Below are 20,848 nucleotides of genomic sequence, written 5' to 3'. Positions count from 1 at the left end.
TAAGGCTAGGATTTATTGATCTTTGTCATCTAAGGGAATCAGGGATTTGAAATTGATGTGCAGAATAGGAGTTGCATAGCTTGAATAGTGAGACAGATGTGATCGTTTGAATGACATGCTCCTGAGCCTATGGTTACAATGTCTTAAGTGGTTTTAATTCATTGTGAATATCCAAAAATGTAACTGTTCCATTTGCTGAGAGTATATGCACACACTGCCTTTGGTTTAATTGTAAAAACACAAACGAGCACAAGAATGCTGGTAGTAGTGAAAAATACATGTTCACATGCTTTTAACGCAATGATTAGATAATTATGCCAGTACAATCTCTCTCCTCTTTCATAGGAGTTTCCTCAGTGTGCTCTAGTCTGAGGATCTGAGAATATTTAAATTTCTCTGCTAATTACTCTAAAGTAAGATCTAAATTATGTTTGCAATCAACACAGGGTTGGAGAATTCACACATATCCCTTTGCACTTTGTGTTCTAATCGAGCTGTCATGTTTGACAACTGCAGAAATAGTTCAATCTTTTCTGTTATGGTGTTCTTTATAATTCCAAATGGCTTCATGTCACTGTAACTGTGTCCATAGCTGCTGATTTCAAATTTACATTAGTGTGTAAACTTCACAAAAAAAGTCTTGGCCAACAGGATGAAGCAAAACTTAGTTTTAACAATTTTTTTTTAATGTGTTTTGCATATTCTCTGAAAAATATTTTTTCTCCCCTTTTCACACCTGCCCCTCCAGGCGCCTTGGTGCAAGTAACCTCCAGGTGGTGAGGAGGGCTTGAGTAGTTTTCTGGCTGTGTGTATGTATTGCTGAGTAACGCTCCTCTCTTTTCTCTCCTCTACTCTATGCGTGTTCTAATGGAAAGCATCTTACAAAGCATCTTCTCTCAACAATTTTGGAGCAGAGACTGGGTGCTCAGCAGAGTGAGAAAATTAAATTTTCTGCAAGGTGGTCCTGTGGCCCATCATTTCATTTTTAAAAGCAAAATGCTTTGCTTCCCTGTACCAAATGCTTTTCCTCAGTTGGAAAAGTTGGGCCTGCATGAGATGGTCTGCTGATAATATTTACTATGGCTTCATGTTGTCTTGTGCTGACCCACTCAGCCACAGCAGCCTTTTAACATTGTTTCATTAAATGACATTTTAAAAGCAGTTTAATTGTAGTTATCCAGTTTGATCTGATCCTGATTTCATAAGTTTAATATTAGAAATCTGCCTGTTTGTTTAAACAGTTGCTCACTGTGCATCATCAAGGCAAATCATCTCCCACTGGAAAAACTGCACTCGACATGACTGTCCTGTATGTCTACCCCTGAAAAATGCCAGTGACAAGAGGAATCAACAGAGTAAGTGCCATTGATTCACAATGTCATATGCATGTAATAAATTATTAGAAAATGTGTTTTCCAAATTCTTCTTATTTAAATGTAGAAATTAGCTCAACAGCAGTTACAAAGTTTAAGATATGGGCAAGATAATGTGTGTGCCTGTCTAAGGTGTAGCTTGTTATCTTGGAATGTTATTTCTATGATGTTAAATGTCATAAGTGTTGGCTCAATTTGCATGTAGAGTTTGTTTTGTTTATTCAGTTCTTTTACTTAAATACATTTCTTTCATATCTGCCTGTTCAATCTCCCTGGTAAATAGCAAAACAAACTAATGATCTGATATACCTCTTTATGCATTCTGTTGGTTACTTGTTGGTTTAACTTATTTAAATTTATTAAGCCTTGACATTTGGACTTGGCACAGTTGCCTCATCAGTAAGTAAATCCTAAATCAGAACACCAAGATCTTGTGATCTGTACAAAAAAACAGCTACATGTATTTACAATTCATATGCAATTCCCCTTCTTTCATGATCTGCATAATAAGGACAGAAATTTTAGATAATGGAGCTTTTGTGATTGATTTTGAATAGCACTTGTACAGCATTGCATCTTTTAATTTTTCAAACTTTGTGAGTACTTTTGAATCATTTGCATTCAAATTTTGATACCATATCAAACTCCTGTTGTGCTCTTTTATTGATTATAAAACTGGAAAATGACCTTGGAAACTTAACATGCTAGCTGAAATATTTTTCATCTGTTATCTATTAGGAAGGAGAATCAAGGTTTACCTTTTATTTTCTGAAACTGGTTGTTTCTGTTCAAATGTTTAATGTAGGAGACTTAAAATTAGCCAAACACATTACTGTGGAATAGCCAAGAGGAAGTGAATTCATTTGAATTTGTGACTAAATTTTTTAAATTATGCCCCATCTACTATAGTATATAGGTGTGGGGGAGGGTAAGCCTTTCATGCCTAAGCATGGACTGTACTCCTTTCAAATCATAAACTGCTTCACTCTGAAAAAGCATTCATTTATATTTTATCAACTCGTATTACATCACAACAGTAATAGACAGTGAGAGAAGCTCAGAAGGTCAGACAGCATCTGTAAAGAGAAAAACATAGTTAATATTTCAAATCCAGTTACCCTTGGCATTAGCTGTGTTTTTTTTTAATAGATGCTACCAGATCTTCTCCAGCACTTTCTGCTTTTCTAGCATCGCCCGTTTTGTTTTTGTTTGTATTACATTGCACTTCAATGAAATAGAAATGCAAGATGTTCTTGCAATCTAACTGTTAATCAAAATGGGCGTTGTGTATTGATTGACCAGTAACTTTCATACAAATTTGTTGTATCTGATTTTACAGCCTTATTAGGTTCTCTGTCAAGTGGGTTACCAAATGCAGTCGGTGCAGTTGGAAGTGGTCCGCAAGGTACATCCACTAATTCAAACCCTATCGATCCCAGCTCAATGCAGAGAGCATATGCCGCACTTGGACTGCCCTATGGTAATCAGCCACAAGCGCAGCCGCAGCCTCAGGTACAAGGCCAACAGCCAACACAGCCTCAAGTCCATCAATCAATGAGGCCCAACCCATTGGGTAAGAATGGTGATAGACTGTCAGTTCATGGCTTAACCACAAAAGCAAAACTGAAAGTATGCTAAAGCATATTTTTCCTCAGTTCTATTAGGGCTTGCAGCACTTTGGTCATGTTTTCTAACAGTTTTACTTATGATGGAGATACCTTGTAATACTCAGTGAAAAACTTATTTGTTTCTCCAATTTTAAATTGCTTTCTATCCTCACATTACATATACCAAAACTGGCACAGTGCACTCTTTATTCATTTGTAGGATGTGGATGTTGCTGGTAAGGCCTGCATTTATTGTCATTCCCCAATTCCCATTGAGAAGTGATGCTAAGCCACCTCCTTGAATCACTGAACTTCATGTGGGAAGATACTTCTACGCTGCTGATAAGTAAGCAGTTTCAGAAATTTGGTCCAGACTCAGCTGATTTATATTTCTGAATGTGTGTGATTCCGAGGAGAATTTACAGTTGTTGGTACTCCTATGTGTTTGCTGCAGTTCTTCTGGATTTGGAAAGTGCTGTTGAAGGAATGTTCACGAGTTGTGTGGTATACACTCCTATGACTGTGTGCTGTTAACCAATTAAATGCTGATCAAGCTGATTGCTTTGTCTTGGGTGATGTTGAACTTGTTGAATGTTGATGGAGCTGCACTCATCCAGAATGGCTTGTAATTCATAGATATCTGCACCCTGTATCTTCTAGGTGATAAAAGTCATGTGCTTGGTTGGCACTATTGAATAGGCTTGGCTAATTACCTCAGTACGTCTTTGAGATGGTACGCGTACTGAACCAGTAGTGAATGGATTGCCAATCGAGCAAGATGCTGTTGAGCTTACGTGCTGATGCAGCTGTACTCATCCAGGCTAGTGGACAATATTCCATCATACTCCTCAGTTGTGCCTTATAAATTGTAGAAAGATTTCGCAGAGTCAGAAAGTGAGTTACTCATTGCAGAATTGCTAATCTGCTCTTATAGCTGCATTATTTATATGGCTTGACCAGTTCTGCTTCTGATCAGTGGGTTAAACCGCTATCCCCATTTGTGGTATGTGTGTGTTGCTGGCAGGTCATCCCGACCCTGGTTCCCTTGAGAAGGTGGTTGTGAGCTGCTTTCTTCAATTGCTGCAATCCACTCCTATGGGTTGACCCACAAGGGAGGGCATTCCAGGAATTTGACACAGCAATAGTGAAGGAATGGCGATATATTTCTAAGTCAGGGTAGTGAATAGCTTGGAAGGTTACTTGATGGTGGTAATGTTCCCATGTATCTGCTTACCTTGTCCTTCTAGCTGAAAGTTGTCATGAGTTTGGAAGTTGCTATCGTGAATTTCTTCTGTGCATCTTGTAGTTAGTACACACTATTGTTACTGAGTGTTGGTGATGATGGGAATGGATGCATGTGGATGTGGTGGCAATCAAGCGAGCTGCTTTGTCCTGGATGGTGTCAAGTCTCTTGAGTTTTGTTGGAGCTGCACCCACCCAGCAAACTGGGAAGATTTCCATCATACTCCTGACTTGTGCTTTATAGATGGTGGCCAGGCTTTAGGGAGTCAGGCGGTGAGTTACTTGCTGCAGTATTCTTAGCCACTCACCTGATCTTGTAGCAACTGTGTTTATATGGCAAGTCCAGTTGAGTCCCTGGTCAATGGTTCGCCCCCGAGGATGTTGCTAGTAGGGATTCAGTGATGGTAGCACCATTGAATGTCAAGGAGTGGTAGTTAGGTTATCTCTTTATAGGTGATGATCATAGCCTGGCATTTGTCCGGTGTGAATGTTACTTGCCACTTGTCAGCCCAAAGTAGGATATTGTCCAGATCTTGTTGCATTTGAGCATAGACTGCTTCAATATCTGAGGAGTCGCGAATGGTGCTGAACATTTGCAATCATTGGTGAACATCACACTTCTGACTTTATGATGGAGGGAACGTGATTGAGGAAGCGGCTGAAGATGGTTGGGCCTAGGACACTATCCTGAGGAACTTATGTAGAGATGTCTTGGATGACTAATCTCCAACATACGCAGCCATGTGTCTGTGTCAGGTATGACTCCAACCAGCAGAGATTTTTTCCCCGATACCCATTTATTCCAGTTTTGCTAGAGCTTCTTGATGCCATACTTAGTCAAATGCACCCTTAATGTCAAGGGCTGTCACTCTCAACTCACCTCTAGAATTCAGCTCTTTTGTCCATGTTTGAACTAAGGCTGTAATGAGGTCAAGAGCTGAGTGGCCCTGGCAGATACCAAACTGGGCACCACCAAGCAGGTTATTGCTAAGCGAGTGCTACTTGATAGCATTGTTAATGACACCTTCCATCAATTTACTGATGATTGAGAGTGGTCTGATGAGGCAGTAATTAACCAGATTGGATTTGTCCTGCTTCTTGAAACAGCACTTACCTGGGCAATTTTCCACATTGTCAGGTAAATGTCTGTGTTGTTCTAGAAGACCTTGGCGGGGGAGCAGCAAGTTCCGGAGTAAATCTTCAGTATTCTTGCTGGAATGTTGTCAGGGCCCATAGTCATCACGGTATCCAGTGTCTCCAACCATATCTTGACTTCATGTGCAGTGAATCAAATTCTGTAAGAGCTGCTCCTTTTTTTGAGGTATTTTAGATGTTGGGGGTGATTTCCTCGAATTCCAGGAGCAGCAATTACTGTTTTATAAACTGTTACATTGTTTTGGAACTTTTGGGAAAGAAGATCAAAATAACGGTATTTTTAAAAGGAGAAAGACAGACAAAAGGCAGTGAGTACACAGTCAGTGAAGGAGTGAGAGAAAGAAACTTACGCTGCTTACTGACTGCTGTGAATCTGCACAGTTACAGCCTTTGCTGTTTGAATTCATCTGTGTCTGGATTTTGGAGAGCATCGAGGAAAGGTTTACAAGCAGCTAGATTCACAGCTGACCTGGAGGAATCTGGGTGGGAGATCTCACAGCACAGGGACAGATAAGTGCATAGTTTTTAACATGTAACCTTGCTGTAAGTCTACAGTAGCAAGTAGAATGGTTCTTGATTATATGTTTTATTGAGATCTGTCTCTTGATTAAATTTTAAAAATATAAACCATAAGTACTAAGTTATCCTAGAGCACTTTTTCAGAGCAAAAAGGCAGTGCTATTTTCTGGGTCTGTAGATTGTGAAGGAGCAAAGATGGCCTTTATTAGAGTGATGTACTCTTCCTGTCAGATGTGGGAGTTTAGGGAGAGTTTCCATGTTACGGATTATTATGTCTGCAGGAAGTGTATTTGGTTGCGAACCCCATCAGATCTCACAGATCAATTGGAATGGCAATTACAGGCAATGATGAATCCACAAGAGCGAGGTGGTGTGATGGATGGCAGTTAGAGGAAAGGAGAAAAGCCGCAGATACAGTCAGGCAGATGGGTTAACTCCTGGAAAGGTAGATGGCGTGGGCAGATAGTGCAGGAGTCTTCTGTGGCTTTCCCCATTTCAAACAAGTGTGCTGTTTTGGAAAATGTAGGGGGTGATAGACTCTCAGAGGAATGTAGCACAAACAGTCAAGTTTCTAGTATCAAGACTAGTTCTAATGCAGTGAGGGGTACGTCGGGTTCTAAGTGATCAATTGTGTTAGGGGGCTCTGTAGTCAGAGGCACAGAGAGACATTTCTGCGGCTAGCAGTGAAAAATTCAGAATGGTGTGTTGCCTCCGTGGTGCCAAGATCAAGGATAGCTTGGAGAGGGACCAGTGGGAGGTCATTGTACACATCGGAATTAATGACATAAAAAGGGAAATGGATGAGATTCTGAAGGGAGAATATAGACAGTTAGGCAGGAATTGAAAAAGGAGTTCCTCGAGGGTAGTAATATCTGGATTACAACTCCCGGTGCTACGAGCTAGTGAGAGTAGGAATAGGACAGAACAGATAAATGCATGACTGAGGAGCTGATGCAGGGGAGAAGGGTATACATTTTTGGATTATTGGAATCTCTTTTGGGGTAGAAGTGACATGTACAAGAAGGGTGGATTGCACCTGCATTGGAAGGGGGCTAATATACTGGCAGGGAGATTTGCTAGAACTGCTCGGGAGGATTTTAAACTAGTACAGTGGGGGAGTGGAATCCAGGGAGATAGTGAGAAAAGAAATCAATCTGAGACTGGTACAGTTGGGAAAGGGAGTGAGTCAAATAGTCAGGACAGGCAGGAACAAAGCAGAATTGCAACATTTAAGAGATATTTGGATGGGTATATGAATAGGCAGGGTTTGGAGGGATATGGGCCGGGTGCTGGCAGGTGGGACTAGATTGGGTTGGGATATCTGGTCGGCATGGACAGGTTGGACCCAAGGGTCTGTTTCCATGCTGTACATCTCTATGACTCTATTACTGATAAATTAAACTGCATTTGCTTCAATGCAAGGGGCCTAACAGGAAAGGCAGATGAACTCAGGGCATGGTTAGGAGCATTTGACTGAAATTTCGTAGTAATTACAGAAACATGGCTCAGGAATGGGCAGGACTGGCAGCTTAATGCTACAGAAAGGACAGAAAGAGAGGCAAGAGAGGAGGGGTTAGCATTTTTGATAAGGGATAGCATTATTGTTATACTGAGGGAGGATATTCTCAAAAATACATCCAGGGAAGTTATTTGAGTGGAACTGAGAAATAAGAAAGGGATGTTGACTTTATTGGGATTATATTATAAACAAACTCTTCCCCCCCCCCCCCAATACTCAGCAGGAAATTGAAAAACAAATTTGTAAGGAGATTTTAGTTATCTGTAAGAATAATAGGATGGTTATGGTAGTGGATTTTAACTTTCCAAACATAGACTGGGACTGCCATAGTGTTAAGGGTTTGGATAGACAGAAATTTGTAAAGTGTGTACAAGAAAGTTTTCTGATTCAGTATATGTTTGTACCTACTAGAGAAGGGGCGAAACTTTACCTACTCTTGGGACTAAGGCCTGACAGGTGACTGAGGTGTCAATGGGGGAGCACTTTGGGGCCAGCGACCATAATTCTTAGTTTTAAAATAGTAATGGAAAAGAATAGATCAGATCTAAAAGTTCAAGTTCTAAACTGGAGGAAGGCTAATTTTGATGGTATTAGGTAAAACTTTCAAAATCAGAATGGGAGCAGATGTTTGCAGGTAAAGGTACAACTGGAAAATGGGAAGCCTCCAGAAATGAGATAACGAGAGTCCAGAGACAGTACATTCCTGTTAAGGTGAAAGGAAAGACTGGTAGGTGTATGGAATGCTGGATAACTCAAGAAATTGAGATTTAGGTTAAGAAAAAGGAGGAAGCATATGTAAGGTATAGACAGGATAGATCAAGTGAATCATTAGAATAGTATAAAAGCAGTAGGAATATATTTAAGAGGGAAATCAGGAGGGCACAAAGGGGATATGACATAGCTTTGGCAAATAGGTTTAAGAAGAATCCAAAAGATTTTTATAAATACATTAAGGATAAAAGAGTAACTAGGGAAAGAATAGGGCCCCTAAAAGATCAGCAAGACAGCCTATGTGTGGAGCAGCAGGAGATGGGGGTGATACTAAACAAGTATTTTACATCATTGTTTACTATGCAGAAGCGCATGGAAGATATGGAATGTGGGAAAATAGATGTTGACATCTTGAAAAGTGTCTAAATTGCAGAGAAGGAGGTGCTGGATAAAAGTGCATAACTCCCCAGGATCTGTTGAGGTGTACCCTCGAACTCTGCGAAGCTAGGGAAGTGATTGCTGGGCCCCTTGTTGATATATTTGCATCATTGATCGTCGCAGATGAGGTGCCAGAAGACTGTAGGTTGGCAAACATGATGGCACTATTTAAGAAAGGTGGTAAGGACAATCCAGGGTACTATACACCGGTGAGCCGAACTTCAGTAGTGGGCAGGTTGTCAGTAGAAATCCTGAGGGACAGGATTTATGTGTATTTGGAATGGCAAGGACTGATTAGGGATAGTCAGCATGGATTTGTGCGTGGGAAATCATGTCTCACGAACTTGATTGACATTTTTGAAGAAGTAACAAAGAGGATTGATGAGAGCAGAGCGGTGGACGTGATCTATATGGATGTCAGTAAGGCGTTCAATAAAGTTCATCATGGGACACTGGTTAGCAATGTTAGATCTCATGGAATATAGGGAGAATTAGTAATTTGGATGCAGAACTGGCTCGAAGATAGAAGACAGAGGGTGGTGGTGGAGGGTTCCTTTTCAAACTGGAGGCCTGTCACCAGTGGAATTCCCCAAGATTTGGTGTTGGATCCACTACATTTTGTCATTTATATAAATGATTTGGATATGAACTTGGGAGGTATAATTAGTAAATTTGCAGATGACATCAAAATTGTGTAATGGACGGCAAAGAAGGTTACCTCAGGTTGCAACGGGATCTTGATCAGATGGACCAATGGGCTGAGGAGTGGTAGATGGGAGTTTAATTTAGATAAATGTGAGGTACTGCATTTTAAAAAAGCAAATCAGAGCAGGACTTATACACTTTATGATAAGGTCCTGGGGAGTGTTGCTGAAGAAAGAGACCTTGGAGTGAAGGTTCATAGTTCCTTGAAAGTAGAGTCGCAGGTAGATAGGACAGTGAAGAAGGCCTTTGGTATGCTTTCCTTTATGGGTTAGAGCATTGAGTATAGCATTTGGGACGTCATGTTGCGGCTGTGCAAAACATAGTTTAGGCTATATGTGTAATATTGTGTGCATTTCCTATTAGGTCTTCCTATCAGAAGGATGTTGTGAAACGTGAAAGGGTTCAGAAAAGATTTACAAGGATGTTGCCTGGGTTGGAGGTTTTGAGCTACAGGGAGAAGCTGAATAGGCAGGGGTATTTTTCCCTGGAGCATCAGAGGCTGAGGGGTGACCTCATATAGGTTTATAAATCACAAGAGGCATGGATAGGGTAAATAAACAGATCTTTTCCCTGGGATGGGGGAGTCCAGAACCAGAGGGCATAGGTTTAGGGTGAGGGGGGAAAGATATAAAAGGGACCTAAGGGTCTTTTTCACACAGAGGGTGGTATGTGTATGGAATGAGCTGCCAGTGGAAGTGGTGGAGACTGATACGATTACAGCATTTAAAAGGCATTTGGATGGGTATGTGAGTAGGAGGGGTTTGGAGGGATATTGCTGGCAAATGTTGCCATATGCTGGCAAATGGGACTAAATTAGATTAGGATATCTGGTTGGTATGGACGAGTTGGACCGAAGGGTCTGTTTCCGTGCTGTACATCTCTATGACTGAAGATTGGCATCTGCTGGGGACCACTGGAGGGAGACAGCGAGAAACCTTCTCGCTGAAGGTTTCTGTGAATTCTTCAGCCCTATGGTTTGCACTGATGCACTTGGCTCTCCCACCATTTAGGATCGGGATAACTATGAAGTCTCCTCCTCCAGTGAATTGTCCACCACCATTCAAGATTGGATGTGGCAGGACTGTAGAGCTTAGAGATCTGGCCCATTGGTTGTCGTATCCTTTAGCTCTCTCTCTCATTTATTGCTTATGCTGTTTGGCACGTACGTAGTCTTGTTTGGTACCTTCACCTGGTGGACAACTCATTTTCAGATGTGACTCATGCTGCTTTTGGCCTGCACTCCTGCATTATCCATTGAACCAGGGTTGTTCCCTGGCTTGATTGAAATGATTGATTGGGGATATGCTGGGTCATGAGATTGCACATTGTGCTGGAGTATGACTTTGCTGCTGTAGATGGGCCACAGTGCCTCAAAGATGCCCAGTCTTGAGATGCCAGATCTGTTTAAAATCTGTCCCATTTAGAATGGTGACAGTGCTACCCAACATGAAGGTGGATATTCTCAATGTGAAGGAGGGACTTTGTCCCAACAAGGACTGTGCAGTGGTTTCTCTTACCAATGCTCTCATGGACAGATGCATCTGCAGCCAGTAGTTTAGTAAGGATTAGGTCAAGCATGTTTTTCCCTCTTGTTGGTTCCCTCAACACCTGCTGCAGACCCAGTCTAGCTATGACCTTTAAAACCCTACCGGCTCGATCTGTAGTACTGCTACTGCGCCACTCTTGGTGGATATTAAAATCTCCCACCCACAGTATATTCTGCACCTTGCCACCCTCCATGCATCCTCTAAGTGTTGTTCAACATGGAGAAGTATCGATTCATCAGCCAAGTGAGGATGATATGTGGTAATCAGGAAGTTTCCTTGCTCATGTTTTACCTAAAGCCATGAGACTTCATAAGTCTGGAGTTAATGTTGAGGACTCCCAGTGCAACTCTCCCAGTTGTATACCACTGTGCCCAACAGATATTTTGTTGCAAATTATCAGCCAAAATCTTAAAGTTTTGCCAGCTGTTGCTGCATGCGGGCAAATATTACCCCATTTTCAGAGGCATTTGGATGGAACTGATTTTACAATGGAGAGAAGATTATCGTATTCGTCGACACTGACTCAGCCCTTGCCAATCTACCACTTGCAGGTTCATCTTTTCATAATAGTATAGCAGAATCTGGGCTTCACTTTAAGGATACTTCTATCATGTTTTGCAGGATAAGCTAGATTCATGGTGCATCGTTGAGCTCAAAACTACGCAACCATTTGGCGCTTAGGACCATCAGCAACAGCAGACTTAATTTTCAGTGCTATTGATAACCTCATGACAAGATATCCTTCGCTGTACCCTTACAACCAAGCCTGTGGTCCAACGATGACTATAGGATAGCATGCCTGAGGCAGCACCAGGTAGACTGAGAATGAGTTATCAGTCTGGTGAAGCTTCAGCACTGAACTGCATGAATGTTAAACAGCTGAATCCACATGCTATTTTTTTTTTAAAAAGTTGTATAAGCTGATTATAACAGATCTGATTTTAAAAACTCATGGAGACTTAACAGGTCCAGTCATGAATAGTGGTGGAAAATTAAACAACAAATGGGGAGAGGAAGCTCCATGAATATCCCTATCCTTAATGCGTTGGATCCCAACAACTGAATGCAACAGCCAAAGCTGAAGCACTTGCAACCAGAAGTGCTAAGCAGATGTTCTATTTCTGCCTTCTTCTGAGGTCTCCATCTTCACAGATGCCAATTTTCAGTCAATTCAGTTGACTCAGTAGTACCAAGAAATGAAGATACTTGCGTTTTTACAAAGATCATCAGAATTAGGAGACATCTCAGAATGCTTCATGATCAGTGTAGTACTTTTGAAATATAGTCATTGTTGAAATGGAGAGAACACAACAAAGTTCAGTGACCTGTTTGAGTGATAAATATTGGCCAGAACATTAGGGCCAACTGCACATCTCATCCAAAATAATTATGTATAAAGTACTCAAATAGGCAGATAGATCCTTGGTTTAATATTGCATTTGAGGAAATGGTGCTTTTGACCATGCAGTACCTCCTTAATCCTGCATTGAAGTATAAGCATTTTTGTTTGTGCTTAAACCCTGGCCTGGACTTGTACTTGGAACCCTGTGACTTGGGTAGGTGTGTTACCGCTCGAGCCATGATCTAAGTGTAGTGGGGCATTCAAGTCTGTGAGCCCTGACAACATCCTGGCTGTTCCAGTGAAGACTTGAATTGTGCCTCTGATTAATACAGCTGTGATGCTGGCCTCCCCCAACAACTTTGATAATTGTCAACATATACCTTCATTAAAAATGAAAATGATATATCCAAACTCATTACTGTCCCATCATTGTACTTTGTACTTTCAATCAAAATGATGGTCGAGATCATAGACAGTAGTATCAAGCAGCATCTGATCACCAATAATTCGCTCATGGATGCTCATTTTTGGGTTCTTTTCGGACAACTCATCTCCAGATCGTATTTCAAATCTTGGCCAAACATGAACAAAAGAGCAGAATTCCAGTAGCATGAGATTGACTGCCCTTGATATTAACATTTGTCAGAATAAGATATCAAAGGGAGTTGTAGGAGAATTGAAGTCAGGGAATTCAGAGATTCTCCACTGGTTATAGTCAAAGGAAGATGGTTGTGCTTATTGGAGGCTAATTATTTTACCCATAAGACATTGCTATAAAAGTTTCAGGTTCGGCTAGATCAAACATCTTCAACTGTTTCGTCAATGTCCTTCACTCCATCATCAGGTCATAATTAGGAATGTTTGCTGATGATTGAATCATGGTCTATGCCATTTGCAACTTTTCTGGCACTGAACCAGTCTGTCCAAATGCAGCAAGACCTGGACAACACTCAGACTTGGACTGATATAATTGTGATGGAATAATTTCCACTTCCTGAATTTGTAGCTCTAGCAGCAATAGGAGATCGTGCCATCCAGAACCAAACAGCCCGCTTGATCAACTTCCTATTCTGTACTTTAAATAATTTTTTTTCCTCCACCATTGACAGCATTGTGTACCATCGACATGATGAACTGTGTCAACAGTCCAAGCAACCTTTGACAGTGCCTTCCAAACTTGCAATTTCTCTAATACCTAGAAGCAAAACTGGGGAAGACCAGTTGTAAATTTCACCCAAGTTGCCTGGTGTTCGGACTTGGACCTATATTGCCATTCATTCACTGTTGTTGTGCATTCACCTGGAACTCCCTTCCTAACAGTACTGTGGGTCTACTAACAGTAGATGGATTGCAGTACTCAAGAAGACATCCCACACCATTTGAAATACAAATTAGGGATGGGGAACAACTTTTTTGCAGTGACACTCATCATATGAAGTAATGAACAGGTCAGAGGGTGGAAGTTTTGCAGGAAGTAACTCAGCCCAATGCACTCTGGCAATTGTGCGCGCAGTAAATAAGACACACTGTAGCAACTCACTAAAATTCTTTCAAAATCTCTCAATCTTTGCCATCTGCTATGCCAAGGGCAGCAGGCTTCTGGGAGTGCCATGACATCTGTGTTGCCCTCCAAGTCGTACACTGTCTGATCCTGGCACTTTATTACCTTTTCTTCACCTCTGGTTCAATATCCTGGAGCTCTCTATGATTAAGTACCTTTATCACAAAGACCGTGGCAGTTCAAGGACGTAGATCATCACCATCTCGTCAGGCACAATTAAGAATTTTGCCGGTGATGCCCACATCCTATGATCATGCAAATAATTTGGGGGAAAAAAATGCTAAAGGGTTTTAGGCTCAGGACATTACCTTGTAACTGAGATGGTGATCCTTTCAACAACCTCAACATTGTTTGTGCTAGATATGACTTCAGGCAGAGGAGTGTTTTTCCCCTGAACCCTTGAATCCTATTGATTCCTGTTACTATTTATTTTTGATGCCAAATTCTGTCAATACTGTCTTGCATTCAAGGTGTTGCAACATGGAGATAGACAGCCAAATCAAATCAGCCTCCCTATCCTTATATTTGCAACACTCGACCTTTCAAATTGCCCAATGGTTCCTAACATTTTAAGCAACAAATATCAAACTTTGTGAACCAATTCTGGGCACCAAAATTATAGCTTAAACAAAATTATTAACAGTTTATTAATACTACAGTAGCTTTAGCAGGGTAAAGTTAAGCAACAAGTAATCTCATTAATATCTGTTATTTAAGCCCACTCCTCTTTGATTCTAGCCCCAAGTCTCTCAAAGACAGACAGCCAAACAGTTAAAAGGTAAATAAATGAAATGTAACTGACCAGTTAACTTAAGTAGATCCATGATCCATAACATCAACATCACATAACATACAAGATTGTATCTTCCTTGATTTTGATGAGATCGATACGTGCAAACATCTTTTAGTAGGTTCCAAGGAATATTCACTTATCATTGAGATGTTATTCTCCAAACTTTCAATAAATTGATAATGAAAGGATAACCAGGGATCAGTAAGCCATTGTTCTGTAGCCTTCATTGCCGCAATCCTTATGACTTAAATACAGTGCCAAACTCATTTCAAACTTTGGTTTCAATTTCTGATTTTTTTTTCCAACATTTACCTTTTTAGACTGGCACCATACTTCCCTGTGAGACCCAAGTTAAGATTCAGACATCTGCCATATGTTTGAGCAGAGTGTATCTCCAGAACCGAAGCATCTAGAGAGTGCTTTGAACAAGAATCAAGGCTTCACCTGATGAGCAAATATCAGTTTGTTCGTTCTTCATTTTTTTAAAACAAGCTGAACATCAGTCCAAAAGCTCATGGCTTACAGTTCGCATTCCCAAACCAAAAAGATGACATAAAAATAATGATGGCCTCAACAAAGGGCTCTTCTGTCCATGCTGCTGTTGTCTGTTGTGTAATGATGACTGGATTCAAGTTGTCTTGGCAGAATCGGCCTCTATGTTGAAAGCATATAAGTACAGACCAAGAAGACAGAAGTTCTGTGCGCTTTTTGATCCTCTGCCACTTACTTTGGTTTCCACTGCAAACAAATGCCTCCGCAGAAATTATACCACAATAAATCTTTTGGTGACCAGAGAGCATCTTTGGCAGCAGTTTTGGAACTCTGTTGGGCAAATATGTATACAGAAAAGTAAGAAGCAAATCTGAGGGAATATCTGTTTTCAACACTATTTTAAAAATTCTCTTGCTTGGCTTGCATTGATCGTTTTCCAGTTGAGGAGAGAAAACTTTGTCAGTGTTTTCTGCACGACCAGCCAGTAGTCCGTGAGGGAGGGCAGGCTGTGGATACTTGCCAAAGGCTCTGTGGTATTGTTAATTTGAAAAAAATGCCTCTGGTAGGTTATACAATACTATTTGACAGAAAACATATTCTCATAAGTGAGGGAGTAAGGGCTGGTTTTCTGTCCTGTGATTTCCTCCCCTAGGTTGTTTACATCACTTACCATCTAATCCCCAAAGTTGCAAGATGAGTCTATCAATCATATAACAAAATTAAAAATCACACATCTCCAAATTATAGTCCAACAGGTTTATTTGCAACTACTAGTTGTGTGTTGTGTAATTATTACCAGTTACCAGTCCAACACCAGCATCTCCAAATTGATCATTTAACAGGCTGTGTGTGTCAGGAAGCTGACTTGAATGAGCAAATTATTTTTACACTTTTAACACAAAATTCCAATTTGTGGCTTTCTTTTGTTTCCAATAATTAGTTTATTTCTAAAAAAAAGGATTGTAACCTATTTGTTGGGATGACTCCAGTAGGATACAAGTGAAAAGTCAAGCTTTTGAATTATGAATTGGCTTTACTTTACTGACTATTACTTTCTCTCAGCAGCTACTAACCAGATAAATGTGGTAGGAGGGATGGGAGTTCCAACCCCTGATCAGTCAAACTTGATGTCTGACTCTGCTCTTCCACCTTCCCTTGGTACACCAAAGTAAGAAATTTTCATTCTTCAAAAACTTGAAGCAGCATAATTTGGTTTCTGGTTTGTCATTCTGTATTGCAGTCAACATAGAAAATGTGAGCTGGATCTGCAAAGTTCCATGTTTGACTGGTTTCTGCTGAATGCTGTCCTGTGGTCTCTGATGCACTGTCTCTATTCCCACATGCTCTCTTTTGCACTGCCTCCTCCCTCCCCTGCCATATCCATGTACAAAATTGCTTTACCCCTCCACAGCCCCACATTGTTCTTCCTCTCCCACACCTCTATAATCATTCTGCCCCTTCCCTCCACATTCTCTGGCACTATCTCTCCTCCATACCTGCACTTTCAGTCTTGTTCTGTCTCTTACCCCACCCCTACTCCCTCTCTCGTTTTCCTCTCCTCAACACTTGTGCTCTGCCTCTGTTAACCCACCCCTGCGCCTTGCCCCTTCTTTACTTTCACAATCTCTCCCTCTGTCTCTATATTTATCTCTCTTGGTGCCTCTCCCATCACCCCCATCCCCCCTCTCGCTCTGTCTCACCTTCACCCATGTGCCCACAAACCGTCCTTTTTAAGATACTTCCTATCATTTACCACTTTGAACACATTTTTAAATACCTGTCAAAGTAGCTCGTTATGTGATGAATTCAATTTGTTTTATAATTACTCCTGTATGGAATAAGCTTGGTTTGTCTTTGTAAATTCATTTTGTGCTAAAGGGCAGGTGTTGCCAAAGTCACCTGTTGAATATAGTAATATTATTATTGGAAATAAATTTCCAATGTCTTAGAATGTATCTGCAAAGTTGTTTATTCATTGTTTTATCTTCTGGATTTAGCTTAGTCAAGCAGTTAATTTGTAGTTAATTATAGAATTTGATATGAATTATGGATTGCTGAACAAAATTTTCCATGAAAACTTCCAAAACCTGCCATTCATTTCAAATGAGTGTCTTTTTTGGTGGAAATGGAGGTGTTGATAGACCAATCAATTTAACCTTATTGTTGAGAAATTTTTGAGAGGGGATAAAATTAAAATAAAATTAGCTACTTCGACGAGTATACATTCAAGGAAATCCAATACACGTTAGTTAAAAGCAAATTTTGTTTCACGAACTTGATTGGGATTTTGAGATCACAGAAGATTGATGAGGGTACAGTTGTTGTCTTGTATGTGGTCTTCCAAGGAGTATTTTTTTGATAAACTGCTACACAACAGGTTTGTTCACAAAATTATGACTCATGGAAGTAAAGGGATAGTGGTGACATCGTACAAAGCTGATTGAATGACAAAACAAAGTTTAATTAACACTTTGAAGTGCTGTTGGTGTTTGGTTGGAGGAAAAAATACAGTACCAGAATTACTGATTTTCTTGATATATATTAGAAGCCTGGCCTTTGGGTGCAGGGCACAATTTCAAAATTAGAAATAGTGACAGATTCTGAGGGGCATGGATAGGCTGGTGGAATGGAATAGGTTGGACGCATGATAGATGAACTTTAATTCAGTAAAGTTTCGTATAAAGAACCTAAGGAAGGAGTATGAACTGAAGCCTCCAATTCTAAAGGACCTGGAGATATACGTGCAAAATTGTTGAAAGGTTCCAGGGCTTCATGAATAGAGGCATAGAGCACAAAAACAAGGAAGTTATGAGAAATTTTATGAAATACTGTTTTAAGCTCAAATAGAGTATTTTGTCTAAATATAGCACAGCTCTTGAAAAAGGTTGTGAAGGACTTCAAATATGAGGATAGATATGAGAAGCAGGTCGTGTTTTCCTTGGAGAAAGGAGCTTTACAGATGATTTGATAATGAAATTCAGAATCATGGGTCCAACCAGAGTGGATAGAAAGGAACTACTTTTCATTGTCAGGAGGATCAAGAAGCATCGGACATGACTTTGAGGTGATAGACAAAATAAAAAGTGCTGGAGAGAACATGTTTCTCACAGTGAGCAGTTGGATCTAGAATGCCCTGATTGATAGTTCAATGGAAGTTGAATATGCACTGAAAGATGAAAAAAAAATTGGAAGATTGCAGTCAAAGTACTGGAGACTAACTGAATTTCTATTGGAGCTAGTGCAAACTTAGTGATTGAATGGCCTCCTCCTATGCTGTAACTGTTCCAAGATTCTAAAGATTGAACTTTATAAACTGCAATGTCATTGAATTCCTTTTAAATAATACCTGTCTCCCTACTTTCTTTAAGTCAAATGATGAGTGATGGCACAAATGTTGGTAATATTAGCACATTGCCAACAGCAGCACCTTCCACCAGTGCTGTACGTAAACCGTGGCATGAACATGTAACTCAGGATCTACGCAATCACCTGGTTCATAAGCTGTGAGTATCCAATACTTAATTAAAATGTTAAGAAATCCCTTGTTCTCAATGCAAGAATTCTGAATGACTGCAACGCTGTGACTCTAATCCTTTTTTGAATTCATCAATTTGTATGCAAATGACAGATTTTGTTCAGAGTGGAGGCAGTTGTAAGGCTGAAGTTGTAGCCAGGCTGAACTGAATAAGTAAATTTCTGAGTTGTGTATGTCAGATATATGTTAAACATGGTTGTGTGAAAACTGGTTGAAAATCTCTAGCAGAAACATTATTGAATGTTAAATGCATGCAATACAGCAATGATCTTCATTAACAATGTTCAAGTAGCATAGTTATCTATATATGGTGGAACTTTAAATATTTATAGTTGAGATGTTAAACCAAGGGCCCTGCCTACCTTCAATAATAAATAAAAACAGAAAATACTGGAGAAACTCAGCCAGTTTGGCAGCATCTGTGGACCAAGAAGCAGAGTTAATGTTTATGTCTAATATGACTCTCCTTTAGAACCATATACCTTCTATCTTCAGATTGGAAGGACAGTGAATCCCATGGAACTATTTCAGTAAAAGGAGGGAGTTGTCCTCCATGTCCTGAGCAATATTTATCTCTCAACCAATATCAGTAAAAGATTATCTTAATACTGAATTTGTGGTGGGAGATTGCTGTGTGCATACTGGCTGCTGCATTTCTTAGATTATAGCTTTCAAAAGCATTGGGAAATTTGTAAAGAGTGATATAAGTTTCTTTCATGGTTAAGTAGATTAATCATCACCACCCCCCATTTTTCATAGTGTGCAAGCCATATTTCCAACTCCTGACCCAGCAGCACTGAAGGATCGTCGCATGGAAAACCTTGTGGCATATGCTCGGAAAGTGGAAGGAGATATGTATGAATCTGCTAATAGCAGGGTAAGCAGTCTTATGAAAATGAACTTTGCCACTTCTTACATCAGCACAGACTGCTTACAATATCATTTAAATGTCACATTTTGAAATAAGAAAGAAAGCTGCGTGTGTAAAATAATACGAACTTGAAACAGATGTACAGCTGGTCCATCAATATCAAGAAAGTGCTTAACATTTCAGGTGGGTGAATGTTGATAAAAGATTTTTACATGTAGCATTAATATTACTCATAAGATAATGAAGGGTCTGCTATATATTTGCAGTTTCTAAATAACTTGAGGTGCCCAGCTAAAGCTAAGCAGTATACTCTAATAACAAAGAGCATAGTTTTACGAAATGTACAAGTGCATTACATATAATTGGTCTGAGGACCAAGAGTTAAGGGTCTTATTCTTCAATTAAGTGGCTAGTACCTGCTGCATTGAGCAAAAGTGTTTATCATAATGAATAACGTTAGTCAAATTCGCTGCCGCATTTTGAAGGAATTTGCCCACACATTCATTAGAAGTAGTCCTGATTTCAAAGAATTAATGCAGTTGACCTTTAGACTAACCTGTGTGGAACTGTCATAATTAAGTTTCACTGGAATCACAGACCTGCTGTTGGTGTTGTTCAGTAAATGGTGTTGAACAGAAGTTATGCATTTCAATTTAAAAAACAGAATGAAGAAAGTATTATTTGAATGGTGATATATTAGGAAGTGTGGATGTATAAAGAGATCTGAGTGTCCTTCTACACCAGTCAATGAAAGTAGATAGACAGGTGCAAAAAGCAGTTAGGAAGATAAATGATATACTAACCATCATTGCAAAAGGATTTGAGTTCAAAATAGGAATGTCTTACTGAAGTCGTACAGACCCTGGAATACTGTGTGCAGTTTTGATCTCCCTACCCAACAAGGGTATGCTTGCCATAGAGGCTGTGCACTGGAGGAACATAAGGAATATCTTAGGGATGGCAGGATTATCTTACAAGGAAAAATTGATTCGACTGAGCCTGTATTCACTGGAATTTAAAAGTGCATTTGATTGAAATGTTTAAAAGTCTAACAGGGCTGTATAGGCTCGATTCAGGGGAGGAAGATTTCTCTGGTTGGGAGAGTCTAGAACCAGTGGATTGGGTATGAGGTTGACCACTTCAGACTGAGATGAGGAAAGATTTCTTCACTCAAAGGATAATGAATCTGTGGAATCCTCTACCACAGAAAGCTGTGGTGGCTAAGTCAGTGAATATTTTCATAACAGATAAATTTCTAAAGTTTAAAGATATCAAGGGGTATTAAAAGAAAGCAGGAATGTATTAAGTGACATTGATGATCAGCCATGATCCTATTGAAGGTCTACTCTTGCTGCTTTTTCTGCGAGTCATGGTTTGTTCCAAAATGACTGCTTCTGTACTGTGTCCTGATTCTTTTAATCTTTGAGTTTTCTTCTTT

General features: G+C 40.0%; 1 protein-coding gene across 5 annotated transcripts in view; it reads left to right on the top strand.

Annotated features, from left to right (window-relative positions):
• LOC140464531 (CREB-binding protein-like) overlaps window positions 1–20,848 on the top strand; it is a 204,739-nt gene that overhangs the window by 70,945 nt on the left and 112,946 nt on the right. For 3 of the 5 annotated variants that reach the window (XM_072559707.1, XM_072559706.1, XM_072559704.1), the window contains exons 5-9: window positions 1,242–1,355; window positions 2,713–2,946; window positions 16,067–16,172; window positions 18,373–18,507; window positions 19,299–19,416. In XM_072559707.1, the coding sequence (XP_072415808.1) occupies window positions 1,242–1,355; window positions 2,713–2,946; window positions 16,067–16,172; window positions 18,373–18,507; window positions 19,299–19,416 (707 nt within the window). The remainder of the gene's footprint in view (window positions 1–1,241; window positions 1,356–2,712; window positions 2,947–16,066; window positions 16,173–18,372; window positions 18,508–19,298; window positions 19,417–20,848) is intronic. The other 2 variants (XM_072559709.1, XM_072559705.1) reach the window with 1 other exon arrangement.

This window comes from Chiloscyllium punctatum, chromosome 40 (genome assembly GCF_047496795.1).
Source record: "Chiloscyllium punctatum isolate Juve2018m chromosome 40, sChiPun1.3, whole genome shotgun sequence".
Lineage (NCBI taxonomy): Eukaryota > Metazoa > Chordata > Chondrichthyes > Orectolobiformes > Hemiscylliidae > Chiloscyllium > Chiloscyllium punctatum.
This window is presented reverse-complemented; position numbering and strand designations above follow the sequence as displayed.